At 39.5% G+C, this 19,165-nt stretch overlaps 1 protein-coding gene across 1 annotated transcript in view; it reads left to right on the top strand.

Annotated features, from left to right (window-relative positions):
• The window catches only part of LOC150089906 (uncharacterized), a 550,032-nt gene that overhangs the window by 474,668 nt on the left and 56,199 nt on the right, over positions 1–19,165 (top strand). The window contains exon 17 of the mRNA XM_090389700.1: positions 1,079–1,168. Within this exon, the coding sequence (XP_090245826.1) occupies positions 1,079–1,168 (90 nt within the window). The remainder of the gene's footprint in view (positions 1–1,078; positions 1,169–19,165) is intronic.

Genomic DNA, 19,165 nt, shown 5'->3' with positions numbered 1-19,165 from the left:
GGGTGAAATGGAAGTGGGTTTTTTTTTTTTTTTTTTTTTTGGCTGATGGTGCATAAGCTTGCTTTCTTGCATCAAATGCCTCTACTAATGCTAATGCTAAAAACTCCTTTTCCCCGTTCTTTGCCCTCTTATCCAGTACTTTCTCATACTCAGCCTTGATCTCTCTAATCTTATCTGTTGCACTATTACAGATCAACTTGTAGCTGTTGTAGGCTTAAATACTTTTCGTTACTCTGTACTTTGATGTCATTTGGGAAAATCGGAATAGTATTAGTTCCTCTGTACTTTGATGTCATTTGGGAAAATCAGAATAGTATTAGTTCCAGTACAAATTTTCAAGGAATCTCACTTCTAATCATAGCTCATTCTGAAAGGTAATCATTAATTACAAATTCCATCTTAAGAATCTTGCCCATGATCTGAGTTCCAGCAGATTATAGCAATTGCTCATGTGGAACCAAGTTTTGCTAAAGATCAAATAAAGTGTCACAGTTATTTTTTGCATCCATCTCAGCTAAAGTTTTTCTCTTTACAAAAACATGCTTGTTTCTGATAGTGCCATTTATATATATATGACCCTGTACTGCATTCTTCCGTAGCCGATGGCCTCCGTAGCTGAGTGGGCAAGAGCGGGAGTGCACTAGCACACGCTCTTTGAGTAGACCGGGGTTCAAGCCCCTGACTGCTGAATACGGTCAATCTGCCAACCCACACTGGACCAGCGTGGCAGATTATGGTCCATTTCCCTCAGCATGAATTGTTGAGGAGGCTTCCATCCTGCAGTGGGTTGATAATGGCTGCACTTTACTTTACTTTACTGCATTCTTAACACTATGCAACTAGTAGGTATTAGAGGTATCTACTAGCTGTATAGTGTTGTTTAACTGATTAACTACTTGTGTGAGTTTGCATGTAAAGTTAAATTTTTAGTTTTCAGCTTCTAATTTAAAATTTGGAATATAAGATAAGGTATTTATAACAATATTCTATAGTCTACAATATGTAAAAAACTTTTATGATATCATATATTTTATAAAAAGTCTTCAGAGATTTATATTGATTATTATTGTTATTCTAGTGTTCATCAGGATATATTGCAAATCCGCGCTTTTTAAAATTGTGGTGTCCTGATTGTGAAGCTCCTACTTGTGCCTTGTGTAACAAAATGGTAAAATTATATTCTCTTTTTGACTCTTCTTTACTGTTTTCTATATTTTCTATTATTATACAGGGTGTACATTATTATTATTGGCCTTATGGTCCAAGGACGCCTGAGGCTTTTGCTGCACCAGGCAAAAAAAAAAAATTCTGAACTACCCTGAGAGAGAGAGAGAGAGAGAGAGAGAGAGAGAGAGAGGGAGGAGTAAAAGGGAATCACCAAGAAAGAGAAGAATGATGATATCTAGCTCAGGATCCTGGGTGTGCCAAACCCATACTCACCAGATGTGAGCCCCTTGTATGAAAACCTGACAGGCCAAATAATGCTTGAGGAAAATAAGGCAAAAATACCTTTGGATTAAGAACACAATTTCTAATTTATAGCACATGAAAGTTTTATGACATCATTGCCTTTTCCTGGACAAATGTATATAATGTGATCTCTGCCTGTGGACTAATTGACTTGACCCACCCTCATGGGCAGCACAGTGGTTATAATCACTGTCCTCCCATACCATCTAGAAAAGTCCTGAGTTCACATCCAGAGCACCACAAGGAATTTTTAAGGGGCTTTTCATAATGTGGTTAAGTTAGTTTTGAGTGAGAGTCATGCAGTTTTATGTCCCAGAAACTTGCATTTTTATTTCAGTGAACTAACAAACCAACCACAGGACTTTATACACAAATTACACTTGAGTAAGTGAGCTACCACTCAGCCATAACTTAAAATGTTTATTTCCATTTGACTTTTAATGCCTACACATTACTACTAAATGAAATGTTACCACTTCTGTTGGAAGGTGTGCCATTAATAGTTTGTCAAGGCTATAACGGCTCGATGTCACCTTCCTAGGATGTTGGATGTGACATTCCTAGGATGATGGATAGTCAGAGGCAGTGCTGTCCCTAGCTGCCAAGGTCCTTCAGTCTTAATTTTCTGGATTTTATCCTCTTTTGGACATTTGAAACAGCTAACATACACCGATGAGCCAAAACATTATGACCACTAACCTAATATGATGTTAGTCCTCCATGTGCAGCCAAAACAGCTCTTACCTGATGAGGCATGGATGGTACAAGATTTCTAAATGTGTCTTGTGGTATCTGGTACCAACACGTAACCAGCAGATCCTTTAAATCCTGTAAGGTCTGTGGTTGAGACGCCTCAGATCAGAGTTGCTGTTCCAACACAAAGGATGGAGGAATTTGGAGGCCAGGGCAATACCTGGAAGTCTTCCTCATGTTCTGCGAACCAGTCTCGAACAATCCAGGTGGTGTGGCATGGCACATTATCCTGCTGAAAGATGGCACCGCCAGAAGGGAACACCATTGCCATGAAAGGATGTACCTGGTCAGTAATGATGTTTAGGTAGGTGGTAGACATCAGAGTGCCCGGCACATAATGACTGGGATATTCCAGCAGAACATTGCCCAAAGCATGACACCGCTGCCACTGGCTTGTTTTCGTTCCATGGTGCATCCAGGTGCCATCACTACCCCAGGTAAATGACGTACACGGCCGTCCACATGGTGCAACAGGAAATGTGATTCATCGTACCAGACAACCTTCTTCCAATTACTCAAGGTCCAGTTTTGATGCTTGCTTGCCCATTGTAGGCTCTGTCACCAGTGAACTGTGGTTAGCATGGGCACTCAGATCAGCCTACACAGCTATTCAGCCCCATTTTCAGCAGGGTTCGATGTATTGTGTGTTGTGACACATTACTCCCATCACCAGCATTCCAGTTACCAGCAAGTTGCACCACAGTCACCTTTCTGTTGTCATGTATCATCCGGGTGAGCCTTCGCTCACCTCGAGCATCAATAAGCCATGGTCGTCCAACACCTCGCCGGTGGTCCGTGGGTTCCCCTCCTCGGACCACTTTCGGTACGTACTAACCATGGCTGACTGTGAGCACCCCACCAGCCATGCTGTTTCGGATATGCTCTGACCCAGTCGTCTGGCCATTACATTTGGCCTTTGTCAAACTTGCTTAAGTCCGCTGCCTTTCCCATCTGAAGAACAAGAGTAACACTGATTAACAGAGCTCAGTATCAGGTGTTTTTTATACCATGTCCTGACACACTCACGAGCCGTAGTTCACCTACAGTTGCTTCGATTTGCATAACGACTCACTGATCATAATGTTTTGGCTCATCGGTGTATGTTTCAGTATTCCATGATTTGGAGGACCCTGTTGCAAAATTACATGCTGCAACCATAACCACTGATAGATATGATATAATGCATCAAAGTTTATGTTATCAGATGCACATCTCCATGATGTGTTATGTAATTGCTCACTTTCAGCACTTATTGTAGGAATGTAGTAGTGCTTCTTGCACCCTCTATCCTGTGCTCCACGATCACAATCCTTTCTTTTTTTTATAAAAACCATGGTTTTAAGATGGCATCCAGTCCATTGTTATTATTACTCTTACCTTCACCCTGCTGTAAAATAAAATGTCCACAGTAAGTCTGAAACATAACTTCCATCCATAATTATAGTGTACAGTAAATCATATATGAAAACCTAACAGGCTGAATGTTTGAGATGAAAATACTTCCACGATACTGCATGTGAAAGTTTGATGTCACCTCCTGTTCTTGGCCTAGTCTCTTCTGTAAGCCAGTATCAATGTATAATTAGGACTAAAACATCAGTACCTACAATATAACATTTATCTGATCAAAATCTGCAATATGTACAGTATTTATAAATGTATGCATTAAATTGTTTGGAAATAGCCAGCTGAACATTTTCTTTGTGTAAAGAGATACTTAATTCTCTAATAGCTTACGAATTAACTAAAAATGAACTATTTACCTTAAATATATATAGAAATCTAAGCATATAGGCATCTATTTTGATGCTTTCCTCAGTAATATGAATTCTTTCTTCATACTATGGAAAAAATTGGATACCATGACAAAGGAAAATAAATCAAAAATTTATACAAGATATAGTTGTGATAATAAAATATCTTGTACAATAATTACCTTAAACTGTGATTTTAAACTTGGAAACGAAAACTCTTAGTTCTTAGCACGCTCTTTGAGCATATGTAGATGCTCACTTTAGCATTAAAGATAATTTTGCATAGAAGATAGAAGATTGAGTAACTTGTTTTTGTACTCCGGAGCCCAGAGGTTTCTGGCTGAAGGTTATTCAATTTAGATAGTAGTGATTGTTATCTTTGAAAACCAGATTAAAAAGGGAAGGACAGCACAGTTCTACATTCAGTTGCTTTTGAGGGTTCTTCAAGAATGTTGGTGCATAAATGACTGGAACCATCCTGATTGATGTTGAGTGCACATACATGTCAGATGGCACAATGTTTTTCTTGTACAGATGATACTTCACCATAGGATACATGGCACTGGAGTTCCTTGTGGGTTTTATGAGGTTGTCATTGTCACTGGAAAGTCATGGCCAAAGAGGTGCTTTAAGAGTGGTTGAACACCTGAAAGATGTCTGTAAGGTGGCAAAAAATTGTACTGTAATGGGGTAGCTATGGGTGTGGCTAGGGTAAATGAAAAGATATTAGGGTAAGTGGAATAAATTAATAATGATAGTCTATTAGTGTTCTTTGAAAAGGACAATGTCTGCATGGTGGTACATTCACATATTACAACTATAGTGTATGCTTGCTAACTATTAGAACTTGGAATCTGAAAACTTTCAGTACAGTTTCATATTTTAGATTGTAGAACATTGTATAATAATTCCTCCGAGTTAATAATAAGTAATTAATGTGTATCACCCAACATAATGGAAAATTATATGTCGTTATGAAACACCATAAACCGTATTTTAAACTTTTGCTTCATTTATATGTTCTTTATTTTTTTTTCTTTTTGTTAAATTCATAGTATTGGCTACTGAAAATTTTATTTTCCAGGATCTTTTTTTTGTTTTCATATATAATAAACAAATAATTATATATATATAAATCCTGCAAATATATGGCCTACATAGCATGTAAAAAGGGAGTAAAATAATTGATTAATGCTAGTTACAAAAACAAACAATGAAATCTTCATTAAAAGTAGATTAGCATAAACATAAACTTACCACACCTGCCAGAATATGTGGGTTTACCTTTAAAGGAAATACCATTAAAGACCATACATGGGAATACCTTTAAAGCAGTAGCCTTGTTTGCTTTTTACAAGAAATTGGCATAAAACAATTCATAGCAAAGACCCAATTTTCTGCATTTAAAAATCTAATGCTTTACTTAACTTAGATAATCTGAATTCCACTTTGTTATTTTTGGCATGATTGAAAGCAAGTTCACATTCTGAATCACCATGAAGAATGATGAGGATAGAAAGAACAATTTTAGAGATTCTGCTATATAAGTAATGGTGTGAGGTTTTATTTCAATACAGGCACTGAAATAACTTGATAATAGTATGCACCTTGGCATTATAATTTTCTGGCTTTCTAGTCTTGGGGACTCTCTGGTCCCATTAGTTTATGGTCATTTTAGAAACAGCATCATTATCCGTGAGTTGACCTGTGATGGACCAGTACAGCTATTAGGGGTTAATTATACATATAACTTTTGTTACATGTTAAATCAGAAGTTTTTCCTTCCACACACTCTTGGTTGCTCATTTAGACTTGATATATTATTCATCATTTGGCACAAAGTTGCTAATTGAGGCAACCCACTATAATGAGAAACCAGTAAGCCTTGAAATAGACTCTCATCATTGTGGTGTCTCTGAGTTTTTAATTGAATAGAAAAATCCACCTCTTTTGACAATGTTATTCAAATTAAAGAACTATATTAGCAATTTTAGGTCAACTCATGGATAATAAATGTTATTTCTATAGCGAAACATCTCAAGTCTTATTACCGAAGACAGAAAGTTCTCTTAGAGATATAATCCTCTCCCTACATCCTTTACCTCCGATACTAATCTGGCACAAAATGCAGTGATGTGTATACGTGAGTGCCAGCACTTGGTTCTGTGCCCACCACTTTAATACCAGGCAGAGAATCAAAAAATTGTATTGTTAAATTCCCAACAATTCCAGCAGGGGGCTGAAATACACAAACTAAAGAGAAATGTGAATACTAGCTTGTTTCTACCCAGGGGTGTTCCTAGGGTATGTGGTGCCCGGATGGCAATTGAAATTTGGCTCCCCCTTTAAATTTTCTTCATATATGTATGTAAGTTTCAGGTTTTCAGGCACCCCTTCAACGTTGGTGCCTAGGTGCAGTGCACACCTTAGCACCCTCAGGACAGCCTGCCCCTGTTTCTACCAGTCATGACACTAGGCACCTGCATGTACCATTCCCAGGGATCCATGGATTTCTGGTTGGAAACTACTGATATATGCAGATGTTCTGTGGTGATCCATTTCATTTTTGTTGTTTACAGTGTGATCCATTTAATTTTTGTTGTCTACAATGTATCCACAATCTACTTATTCATTACACTGAATAAAACATTTTGGGTCATATTTTGTTACGGGCTTGAAAGTAAGTTTAGTATTTAGATTTTGGGGTACTAAACATTGAAATTGTGCTTAAAATGGCAGATTGGCTCTTGTTTTCGAAAAAGTAGTTTTTTATATTTATATAACGTATTTTTTATTTTTTTTTTATTTATTTATTATTTTTTTTATGAGAACCCCCAAACACAAGAGGTATTAGAACCTATAGTACTTAGTACCGTGCTTGGGTTGGAGGTTGAGAAGACGAAAGAAGATATTTGTTGATATTGGACTTGAACTTCTGTAGATTGTAATTTTCAGGAAATACGTATGAAGGAAGGTTGTTCCAGAAAACGGCAGTTGAATGAATAAATGAGGAAGATGAAAAGTTGGTTCTGTGGGTTTGAAGTTGGACAGTAAATGGATGTTGGCTGGTGGCAGCACATGTTCGGACTGTTTTGAAAGAGAGAGCAGGCATTATAGAAGCCAATTCAGAAGAACAGTGCCCATGGAAGTATCGGTAGAAGAGGCATGCAGCAGAAACAGTGCGTCTATGAGAAAGCGAGTGGAGAGACTCTGTTAGAGATGAATCATTAATTAACCTAACTGCCCTCTTCTGAATGGAATCAAGAAGCCTGAGAGCGGTTTTGGGGGCACCACCCCAGATGTGGGAACAATATTCCAAGGCAGGGCGGATTTGCGATTTATACAGAGTGAGCAGCTGTTTGGAAGAAAAGTAACGCTGAGAGCGAAAGAGAAAACCAAGTTTTTTAGATGCAGAGGAAGCAATATTTGTAATGTGCTTGTGCCAAAAGAGATTAGAAGTCAGGGTAATCCCCAAAAGAGATATATCATTTTGCCTAGAAATCGGCGTGTCACTAAAGATAAGCATAGGAGCAGAAGAATCCTTTTTGCGAGATATAAGACAAGATTGAGTTTTAGAAGGGTTGAAATCAACTAAGTTGTCTTTGCCCCAATGGAGAATTACCTGACGATCGGCATTTAAGGAATTGGCAGCAGATTTTCGAAAACTTGAAGCTGATTGAGCTGGACAAGGTTTCTCAAAATGGAAAGTTGAATGCAATGTGCTATCATCGGCAAAATTATGGATAGGATTTCCAGTCAATGGAAGAAGGTCATTGATATACAAGAGGAAAAGAGTGGGGGAAAGAACTGAACCTTGGGGGACACCGGCATTAGTGGAGAAGTTAGAAGACAGAGAGCCATCTACCATCACCCTCAGTGAGCGATCAGAGAGAAAGCTGGATAACCAATTACTAAAAACAGTTGGCAAACCATAAGATGGAACCTTGTTTAGAAGACCTTTATGCCAAATACGATCAAAAGCCTTTGAGATGTCAAGAGCAACTACTTGTGTTTCACTGAACCTTTCCATTGAATTAGTCCATAAATGGGTAACATAAGACAGAATATCACCAGTGGATCGACACTGACGGAATCCATACTGGCAATTGTTGATCAGAAAGAAGGTTCCTAGGTAGTTTAAGAGTTGGTGGTTAATTGATTTCTCCATTACTTTAGAAAGAGTAGAAGTAATTGCAATGGGACGATAATTGGATGGGAGGGATTTGTCACCCTTTTTAGGAACTGGCTGGATATGAGCAAATTTCCAAGCAGAAGGAAAAAACACCTTTGGAATAAGAAAGTGAAAAAAGGCGGCAAAGAATAGGAGTAAGTTCAGGAGCACAGGTTTTGAGAACAAGTGGAGAAATACCATCAGGGCCTGGAGCTTTCTTAGCATCAAGATTCATCAAAATCTTTCTGATATCCTTTTGACGGAAGACCACAGGTGGCATTGAATAGAGCATGTTAGGAATGGTGGGAGGTGTTTTACCAAGATCATTAATACATGAGCTGGAAGAAAAATGGGATGCTAGCAGATCAGCTTTATCCTTGGCTGAAGTGACAACAGAACCATCTGGTTTGGACAGAGGTGGGAGCAGAGATGGGCAAAAGTTGCGGCCAATAGCTTTGGCAAGAGACCAGAATGCTCAGCTACCATTAGGGCAAGAAGCAAGTTTTCTACTCTTAGCCTATTCAAACTCTAGTTTGGACTGATTAATAACTGCTTTACAATTGTTGCGAGCTTTGGTGTAGGCAGAAAATGAAACTGAAGAATTAGCAAGAAGCCAATTACGATATGCAACATTCTTCTCTTGGACAGCCTTAGCACATTTATTGGAAAACCAAGGTTTAGATAAAGGATGAGATTTTAAAGTGGAGTGTGGGATAAAGGATTCCATTCCTGCAAGAATAATTTCACTGACACGATCTTGGCAGTAAGATGTAGCTATGAACATACCTGTATCAAACACAGGACCTTTTTGCCTTTTGCTTGTATTCAGCTATGGGAGCATTTATTTTCACCATCCAACAATAATCGGCTAACATGGCAACACTCCATTTGTTTTTGTGTCTTTGTTCCCTCACTGTGATGCCTTGATGGAAGTGCTCACAATGTTCGTCACTGACGGCACCACAGTTTGGCTAGAAGAAATCCAGGTGTGAGTGCAAGAAATGCATCTTCAATCATATGTTGCACCCCCCAGTTTTTCATAAAGAGTATTCAGATCTTCTCCAAGCTACCTGTAGTTGCCGGCTTTAGCATTTTCTAGAAATCCAGTCAAAACATTTCGAAAGGCTTTCCATGCTGATTTCTCACTATCACTGTCTTTGAAAAGTTTCCTTATTTGTGGACCGGCGCCTCCGTAGCCAGGTGTGAAGGAGCAGCAGTGCGTAGCACGTGCTTCTTGATTAGACTGGGGTTCGAGCCCGTCATCACCAAATACGAAGGATGCGGAAAGGTCAGGGAATGACCACCGCATATCCCCGGAGCAATATGGCCTTAGTTGCTAATGCTCCAAATAACAATAATAACAAATTTGTTGACCAATGAAAACTCTGCTTTAATCTTCTCTGTACTGTTTTGGGAATTTCTCTTTCAAGTAAGTGAATGCAGTACTGTTCACTTCCAAAGCCTTCATGAAATTTTTCATGAGCCACACTTTGATGTGGAGTGGTGGAAGCAAAACTTTATTTGGATCTACCAGAGGTTCAAATGATACATTCTTCATTCCAGGCGTTAATGATTTTCATTGAGGCCAACTCTTCTTGTAGTATCTATTAGGCGCCTCCGTAGCCAGGTGGGAAGGAGCAGCAGTGCGTAGCACACGCTTCTTGATTAGACCGGGGTTCGAGCCCGTCACCACCAAATACGGAGGATGCGGAAAGGTTAAGGAATGACCACCGCATATCCTGGAGCAATATGGCCTTAGTTGCTAATGCTCCTAAAAACCAAACAACAACAACAACAACATAGTATGTATTCTTGGCACAACTATCCCACTTGCAGAGAAAGCAACAATACTTAGCATAACCCTTTTTTAGTCCTAATAAAATGGCGATTACTTTTAAATCACCACTTATCTGCCACTCATACTTCTGATAGTGCACACCTAAGAGGATCTATTCCATGTTTGCATATGTTTCTTTTTTGTGGATGGCATATGCAAGATGTGTTTGAAGGCAGCATATTTCCATTGTGTAATAACACAGCCTTAAGGCTGTGTTATTACACAATGGAAGCATCTATAAATAGTCGCCATTCTTCAGGAATGTGCCTTATGTTCATTGCTGCCATTAGGCCATCAGCATCCTTACAAACAGTGAGTTCTTCTTCTGTTTGATAGAATTTATCATAGTCTTTATTTTGAGTATGACATCTGGTAACTTTCACAGAATGATCTAGACCAGTGGTGTCCAACCTATGGCCCACGGGTCAGATCCAGCCTGTGAATCATTTTTATAAGGCCTGCGTGGAAAGTGAACTAAAACAGCATCAATCGCCAGTGTGTGTACAGGCATGCAAGTGCCCAGCTCAACTGTATCAAACATGTACATGTGGTTCAGTGCAGTCAAATGTACACTAAATACAGTTATATATTTTAATATAGCTTGTTCATTGCATTGAATTAATTATTAATTTGTATTGAATTAAAAAAAAATCATTCTTAAAAATGTTTCTAAAGGGGATAATCGATTTGGAGTGTCATGTTTTTGATCCAAGGTGGACTGAAGACTATTTCTTCATTGATTACCATGAAAAAGCAGTTTGGTGTGTCAGGAGACTGTGTGTGAATATAATTTAAAACAACACTGATTCCGAACATAAATCTTATGATCAACATAAAGGAGTGTTGCGAAAAGAAAAGTGTTCAAAGTTACAAAACGAATTAAGAAAACAACAAAACATACCGAAAGTGTATCAGTCAAGAAATTTATCTGCTGTATGTGCTAGTTATCAAGATTTTCTAGATCTCGTTGCACATTTGATCGCTTTTGAAAGTAACCGTTCAACAATGGTGAAATTTTTAAGTGTTGTTTGTTAAAAGTTGTGGAAGAAATTTGTCCGGAGAAACAAACATGATACAAGACATTAGTTTGTCGTGACAAACAATTATGTGAAGAGTAGAAGATATTGGGAAGAATTTGTTTGAAACAACTTTCGGAAAACATAAAACAAATGAAATATTTTAGTATGGCACTGGATGACAACACTGATGTAAATGAAACAGTCCAACTCCTCGTCTTCCTACGTGGAATTAATGATAATTTTGTACCAGTTGAAGATTTAGTTGATCTACAGAGTATTTGTGGAACAACTACAGGTGAAAATCTTTTTGAAAATTTTTGCCAATCTATCGAAAAGTTAGGATTAAATATTAAAAACCTGGTAGGAGTCACAGCTAGCAGTGCAAAAATTATGATTGGTAAAAAAATTGGGCTTATAGGTAGAATAACCAAGAAAATGATAGATATTAGAGCTGAAACTCCAATTGGAATTCACTGCATTGTGCATCAAGAAGCTCTTTATGGGACAGTATTGGATCTCCAACACATTATGAATGTGGTTATTTGAACTGTAATTTTACAAGATCACATGGCTGAATGTGAAACATCGGCCATATGATCAGTGAAACATCACGAATGTCTCAACACAGAAAAGGGAAACCAATAACACAACTATCAAATATGGAGTGGCTGTTTGATCTTGCATTTCATATATACATTTCTTGTCATTTCTTCTTCTTCTTCCAGTCACATAGCTCCCTGAGGAGCTGTTATGGCCACCAACAAATTCCTCCAACTGCATTGATCGTGTGCTGTACGAGCAGCATTGCAAAGTGTCATGCCCAGAAGTTCACTGATCCCATCCTTCCCCAGTTTTTCCTTCCATTATATTCTTCAACAGAAAGTTTTCCCTTACTATATGACCAAAACACTTGAGTTTTCTTTTGCTGATGTTATGAAGAAGAATTTTAGACCTTCCACAATTTTAATCAATATCAACTCATTTGTTCTTCAATCCAAGTAGGCGCCTCCGTAGCCAGGTGGGAAGGAGCAGCAGTGCGTAGCACACGCTTCTTGATTAGACCTGGGTTCGAGCCCGTCACCACCAAATACGGAGATTGTGGAAAGGTCAGGGAATGACCACCGCATATCCCGGAGCAATATGGCCTTAGTTGTTAATGCTCCTAAAAAAAAAAAAAAAAAAAAATCAATCCAAGTAAGAAATACACAGTATTCTCCTGCAACACCACATTTCTTTTTAATGTAAACCCCAAATACGAGATATATTAGAACCTATAGTACTTAGTACCATGCTTGGGTTGGAGGTTGAAAAGACGAAAGAAGATATTTGTTGACATTGGACTTGAACTTCTGTAGACTGTAATTTTCAGGAAATACATATGAAGGAAGGTTGTTCCAGAAAACGGAAGTTGAATGAATAAACGAGGAAGATGAAAAGTTGGTTCTGTGAGTTTGAAGTTGGACAGTAAATGGATGTTGGCTAGTGGCAGCACGTGTTCGGACTGTTTTGAAAGAGAGATCGGGAATTATAGAAGCCAATTCAGAAGAACAGTGCCAATGGAAGTATCTGTAGAAGAGGCATGCAGCAGAAATAGTGCGTCTATGAGAAAATGAGTGGAGAGACTCTGTTAGAGATGAATTATTAATTAACCTAATTGCCCTCTTCTGAATGGAATCAAGAAGCCTGAGGGAGGTTTTGGGGGGCATCATCCCAGATGTGGGAATAATATTCCCTGGCAGGGCGGATTTGCGATTTATACAGAGTGAAAAGCTGTTTGGAAGAAAAGTAACGCCGAGAGCAAAAGAGAAAACCAAGTTTTTTAGATGCAGAGGAAGCAATATTTGTAATGTGCTTGTACCAAGAGAGATTAGAAGTCAGGGTAATCCCCAAAAGAGATATATCATTTTGCCTAGAAATCGGAGTGTCACTAAAGATAAGCATAGGAGCAGAAGAATTCTTTTTGCGAGATATAAGACAAGACTCAGTTTTAGAAGGGTTGAAATTAACTAAGTTGTCTTTGCCCCACTGGAGAATTACCTGATGATCGGAATTGAAGGAATTAGTAGCAAATATTCAAGAAGTTGAAGCTGATTGAGAAGGACAAGGTTTCTCAAAATGGAAAGTGGAATGCAATGTGCTATCATCGGCAAAACTACGGATAGGAATTCCAGTCAATGGAAGAAAGTCATTAATATCCAAGAGGTAAAGAGTGGGGGAAAGAACTGAACTTTGGGGGACACCGGCATTAGCGGAGAAGTTAGAAGACAGAGCACCATCTACCATCACCCTCAGTGAGCGAGCAGAGAGAAAAATGGATAACTAATTACTAAAAACAGTTGGCAAACCATAAGATGGAAGCTTGTTTAGAAGACTTTTATGCCAAACACAATCGAAAGCCTTTGAGATGTCAAGAGCAACTATTTGTGCTTCACCGAACCTTTCCATTGAATTAGTCCATAAATGGGTAACATAAACCAGAATATCACCAGTGGATTGACACTGACGGAATCCATACTGGTGATTGTTGATCAGAAAGAAGGTTCCAAGGTAGTTTAAGAGTTGGTGGTTAATTGATTTCTCCATTACTTTAGAAAGAGTAGAAGTAATTGCAATAGGACGATAATTGGATGGGAGGGATTTGTCACCCTTTTTAGGAACTGGCTGGATATGAGCAAATTTCCAAACAGAAGGAAAAATACCTTTGGAATAAGAAAGGGAAAAAAGGCAACAAAGAATAGGAGTAAGTTCAGGAGTACAGGTTTTGAGAACAAGTGGAGAAATACCATCAGGACCTGGAGCTTTCTTAGCATCAAGATTCGTCAAGATCCTTCTTACATCCTTTTGATGGAAGACCACAGGAGGCATTGAATGGAGCGTGTTGGGAATGGTGGGAGGTGTTTCACCAAGATCATTAGTACATGAGTTGGAAGAAAAATGGGATGCTAGCAGATCAGCTTTATCCTTGGCTGAAGTGACAACAGAACCATCTGGTTTGGACAGAGGTGGGAGCAGAGATGGGCAAATGTTGCGGCCAGTAGCTTTGGCAAGAGACCAGAATGCTCAGCTACCATTAGGGCAAGAAGCAAGTTTTCTACTCATAGCCTGTTCAAACTCTAGTTTGGACTGATTAATAACTGCTTTACAATTGTTGCGAGCTTTGGTGTAGGCAGAAAATGAAATTGGAGAATTAGAAACAAGCCAATTACAATATGCAACATTCTTCTCTTGAACAGCCTTAGCACATTTATTGGAAAACCAAGGTTTAGATAAAGGACGAGATTTTAAAGTGGAGTGTGAGATAAAGGATTCCATTCCTGCAAGAATAATTTCACTGACACGATCTGAGCAAACGTTGACATCAGAAGTTTTGAAAAAGTAATCTGACCAAGGAAAAGAAGAAAAGAAGTCTTGCAGGTCATCCCATTTTGCATTCTTGTAATGCCAAACAACATGAGGTTGGGAATAGCCATGAGATAAAGGTTCCATTGGAGAAGAGACAATCACCAAGTTGTGATCTGAAGTGCTAAAGGACCTCTCACTTCGACCGTGTACTTAGAAGGGTTGTTTGTGAGAAAAAAGATCAAGCCTATTGGTTGTATGATTAGGATTGTCTGGTATTCTTGTAGGTAAATGAACAATCTGTGCAAGGTCATTAGTAATTGCAAAAGCCTCAGCATCTCGATCAGCTGGCTCGGTGTGACTAGAAAACGGAACCCAGCTGGAGTTGTGAACATCAAAATCACCAAGGAAAATTACCTCACTGTTAGGAAAGTTGGACTGGAGAAAGTCAAGTTGCAAAGAGAGGAAGTCAAAGGGCTCCAAGTGATTAGTGGAATAAGGAGAATGGTAGAGACAACAGATGAATTTGACACAATGAGGTAGAGGGATTTTAAGCCAGAAAAGATCAAAGAGAGGAGATCCCAAATTGCCAAGTCTCTGACAGGAAATATCAGAACGGACATATGCACAAGTACCACCTTTGAGGCGAAAGGAATCATACAGCGAATAATTTGGGCATCTGAGATGAGCAGTAGTTGAATCAATCGATAACTGAGATTCAGTCAGAAAAAGTACATGGATAGACTGCAAGCAAGTATATTTAACATAATTAATAACATAACATAATTAATTATAATTAATTAATAAATTAATAGAATCATGACTCAGACCAGAGCAGCAAGGCAAAAGGCTCAAGCTAATGGAAGTGCTGTGGCTCAGAGCAGAACTGAGGGGGGCAGTTGTCCTCTGACTCACAACCTTATAAAATGCACTGTTTGCTTGATGTTTGCAGAGCAATCGGGTACGGGACATGATACTGCCATGGGGGATGTCTTTGTGTGTGCACGATGCAAGGAGTGTATCGATATCAGGCAACAACTCAGCGTTCTTGTGGGCCTATATGAGAGCTTGAAGGACAGGGTGGATGCCCTCGAAGAAACTAAATTGAGGGGCCCATCAAGCTCTCAGCTGTCCACATCAACGCCAGAGCTTGCACCTAGGCATCACGTGACACAGAGGCAACCCCCGTGCACAAATGCGCTGGTCCAGAAGGAACTAGTAGTTGTTGGTGACTCTATTGTCAGGGAAACGGGGAACATGCTTTGTAAAAAGGATAGGTGGAACAGAACCAGGGTATGTCTGCCAGGGGCAAAGTTTGATGACGTTGTAGAGTGAATATCATCTTTTAAGGGCACAAAAGGTGATATAGTTGTACACGTTGGCACTAATGACATTAAGAGTAGGAGACCAGCGGAATTACATAACAAGTACAGGTCACTGTTGAAAAAAAGCCGTGAAGTAGGATTAAATTTGAAAGTGTCTGCAATTCTGCCCAGACACGATAGGAGGGAGTATATGATGAGAGCCTTGTCGATCAATTCGGCCCTGGAAAGATTGTGCAAGGCTCAAGGGTAGAATTTTTTTCAGCCTGGACTGTAATTGTTAACAGGAGAGATTGCTTCTACAGGGATGGGATACACTTAAATAGAAAGAGTGCAAGAATATTTGCTGATGCTATCGAGGCAGTGTTAGGTGGGTCGGAAAACTGATAGCTTGGGGGGAGACAAAGACCAATAGATTGACAGTAGCCACTGGCAGAGGTGAAAGAGATTCTTGCACTGCTTCTATTAGAATAAGCAGAAGCCTGAAAAACAAGATGCATGATATTTCAGAGACTGCTGGGAGCCATTGCGGTACAAGTAAACACATGGGTTGTGTTAGGGTAGCTAAGAATAGAAACAGGTGCAGGTATACTTGCGTGTACACCAATGCTAGGAGTTTAGTAAATAAATTTGATGAATTTGAGGTATTGCTCAAAACATCAAAGGCAGATATTGTTGGGATATCAGAGACGTGGTGTCACACAGATATAAGGGATGCAGAACTGGAATTTGGGGAGTACAACGTCTACAGAAAGGATAGACAGGATAGGAAGGGGGGAGGGGTTATGCTATTAGTTAAGAAACACATAAAAACCAAGGAAGTGAAGCCAGTCGACATCGCTGGACAGTGCAGTGTTGAGTCAGTTTGGTGTGACATAAGCATTGGGAGATCAAAATTGAGAGTAGGAGTGTGCTATAGGCCTAATGACTCTGATGAGTATAATAAGAAACTGTACAGGGAAATAGAGTGGACCAGTAAATCAGAGAGTCTTATAATGGGAGATTTTAATTTCCCAGATATTGACTGGAATTTGGGGGCTGGTCACTCACACACTAGCAGGGCTTTTGGGGATTTATTGGATGATTGTTTTCTACATCAGCATGTTCGGGAGGCAACTAGAGGGAGTAATACTCTTGATTTGATTATCAGCAGTGATTCTTCATGCATTAAGAATCTGCAGATAAATGAACAACTAGGTGGCAGTGATCACAGTGTGCTGAAGTGGGATTTACTCAAAGAGGTAACTACCATTAGGGGTAAAGGGAAGGGTTATTGCTTCCGTAAAGGCGACTACGATGGACTGAGACAGTATTTAAATTCTATACAGTGGGACCAACTGATGATGTTACCAACAGCAAATTCAAAATGGGAAGCATTCAAAGAACTTATCTTGGTAGCTACTAGGCTTTACATACCAACTAAGAAATATTGTTCAAGGTTTAGGCCAAAATGGATGTCAGATGAACTAATGAGGCATATGGCAGAGAAGAAAAATGCATGGGATACATACAAATTAACACATGACACAGAAGCCTATGATAGATACAAGTTGATATGCAACCAAGTTACAAAGCAGGTTAGGCAGGCGAAGGCAGATTACGAGAAATCTTTGGCAGGGGATGCAAAAAAAAACAGCAAAGAGTTCTTTACTTATGTAAACTCTAGAAGGAAGGGGATGAATCAGATTGGTCCACTTGATATTGATGGGTCAACTGTTGATGATCCTGCTCAGGTAGCTAACAAACTAAATGAATATTTTGCATCGACATTCACACATGAGGAGTTATTCAGCGAGGGGAATGCCAGAGGTGTATTCAACTCTAGCAGTAAGCTACAGAATCTTGAAATAACTGGGAGTAAAGTGGAGGAGAAATTGTTGAAGATAAACACAAGAAAGGCACCAGGGATGGATGGGATCTATCCAGTTATATTAAAGGAGGCAGCAAAGGAAGTAAGCAAACCCTTAGCCATAATTATGAGAGCTTCCTTGGACTCAGGGGAGGTACCCATAGACTGGAAATGTGCAAATGTGACCCCAATTCAGAAAGGAGGATCAAAGGCTGACACAAGTAATTATAGACCTGTAAGCTTAACTTCTGTTCCAGGAAAATTAATGGAGGCACTGGTTAAAGAAACACTGCAGGATCATTTAGACAAGACATTGGTAATCAATGGACACTGCTCATCGTGGACTAATGTTATTAGTGGAGTCCCTCAGGGCTCAGTGTTGGGTCCATTATTGTTTTCTGTATTTATAAATGATATTGATAATGGTATATCAAGCTTAATGTCCAAGTTTGCAGATGATACAAAGGTTGGCAGGGTTGTCAAGGACACTACTGACACTATGCTGTTGCAACAGGATCTGGAAAGGTTGAGCAGATGGGCTGAGAGGTGGCAAATGAAGTTTAACATTGACAAATGTAAAGTACTACACATGGGGAAACAGCAACCCCAGAGCAACGTATCAACTCTGTGGTACTACAGTGACAGTGGTAGAGAATGAAAGGGACTTGGGGGTGGTTGTGCAGGCAGATATGAAGTTCTCTGAGCAGTGCAGATGGGCTGCAAGAGTAGCTCATGGAGTATTGTCAATGATATACAGGAATTTTTCCAGCAGGGATAAAGAGGTGATTATTCCCTTGTATAAGGCAATGGTCAGGCCACACCTAGAGTACTGTATACAGGTCTGGAGGCTTCATTTCAAGAAGGATGTAGAGCTGCTGGAACGAGTACAGAGAAGGGCAACAAGATTAGTGAATGGAACAAAGGGGTGCTCTTACGAAGAAAGGCTTAAGTTTTGCAAATTACCGTGTCTGGAGACTAGGCACCAGCGAGGTGATCTGATAGAGGTGTATAAAGCCTTGAATGGTTTGAGCATGCTCAATGCTGATGGGATTCTTCCTCTAGCTCAGAATAATCACCTGAGAGGGCATAAATTCAAATTGAGGAAAGACAGATGTAGGATAGATGTGCGGAAATTTGCCTTTAGCCAGTGGGTGGTTGGTTGGTGGAACAGACTTCCATCCCTTGTAGTGGAGGTTGATAGCCTAAATAAGTTTAAGGCTCAGCTGGACAGGTATTTTGAACGAATAGAGGGGTGAAGTGGAAGTGGGTTTTTTTTTTTTTTTTTTTTAGCTGATGCTGCATAAGCTTGCTTTCTTGCATCAAATGCCTCTACTAATGCTACTATTATGGAGAAGTTAGAAGAGTGAGAGCCATCTGTCACCCTCAGTGAGCGATCAGAGAGAAAACTGGATAACCAATTACAAAAAACAGGTGGCAAACCATAAGATGGAAGCTTGTTTGTAAGACCTTTATGCCAAACACAGTCGAAAGCCTTTGAGATGTCGAGCAATAGCTTGTGTTTCACCAAACATTTCCATTGAATTTGCCCATAAATTGGTAACATAGGCCAGAATATCATCTGTGGATCAACACGTGTGGAATCCATACTGGCGATCGTTGATCAGACGGAAGGTTTCTAGATAGTTTAAGA

The sequence above is a fragment of the Mastigoproctus giganteus genome, chromosome 2 (assembly GCF_048544385.1).
Source record: "Mastigoproctus giganteus isolate SK-2022 chromosome 2, ASM4854438v1, whole genome shotgun sequence".
Lineage (NCBI taxonomy): Eukaryota > Metazoa > Arthropoda > Arachnida > Uropygi > Thelyphonidae > Mastigoproctus > Mastigoproctus giganteus.
The sequence above is the reverse complement of the archived record's forward strand: the minus strand, read 5'-3'. Positions and strand labels throughout refer to the sequence as shown.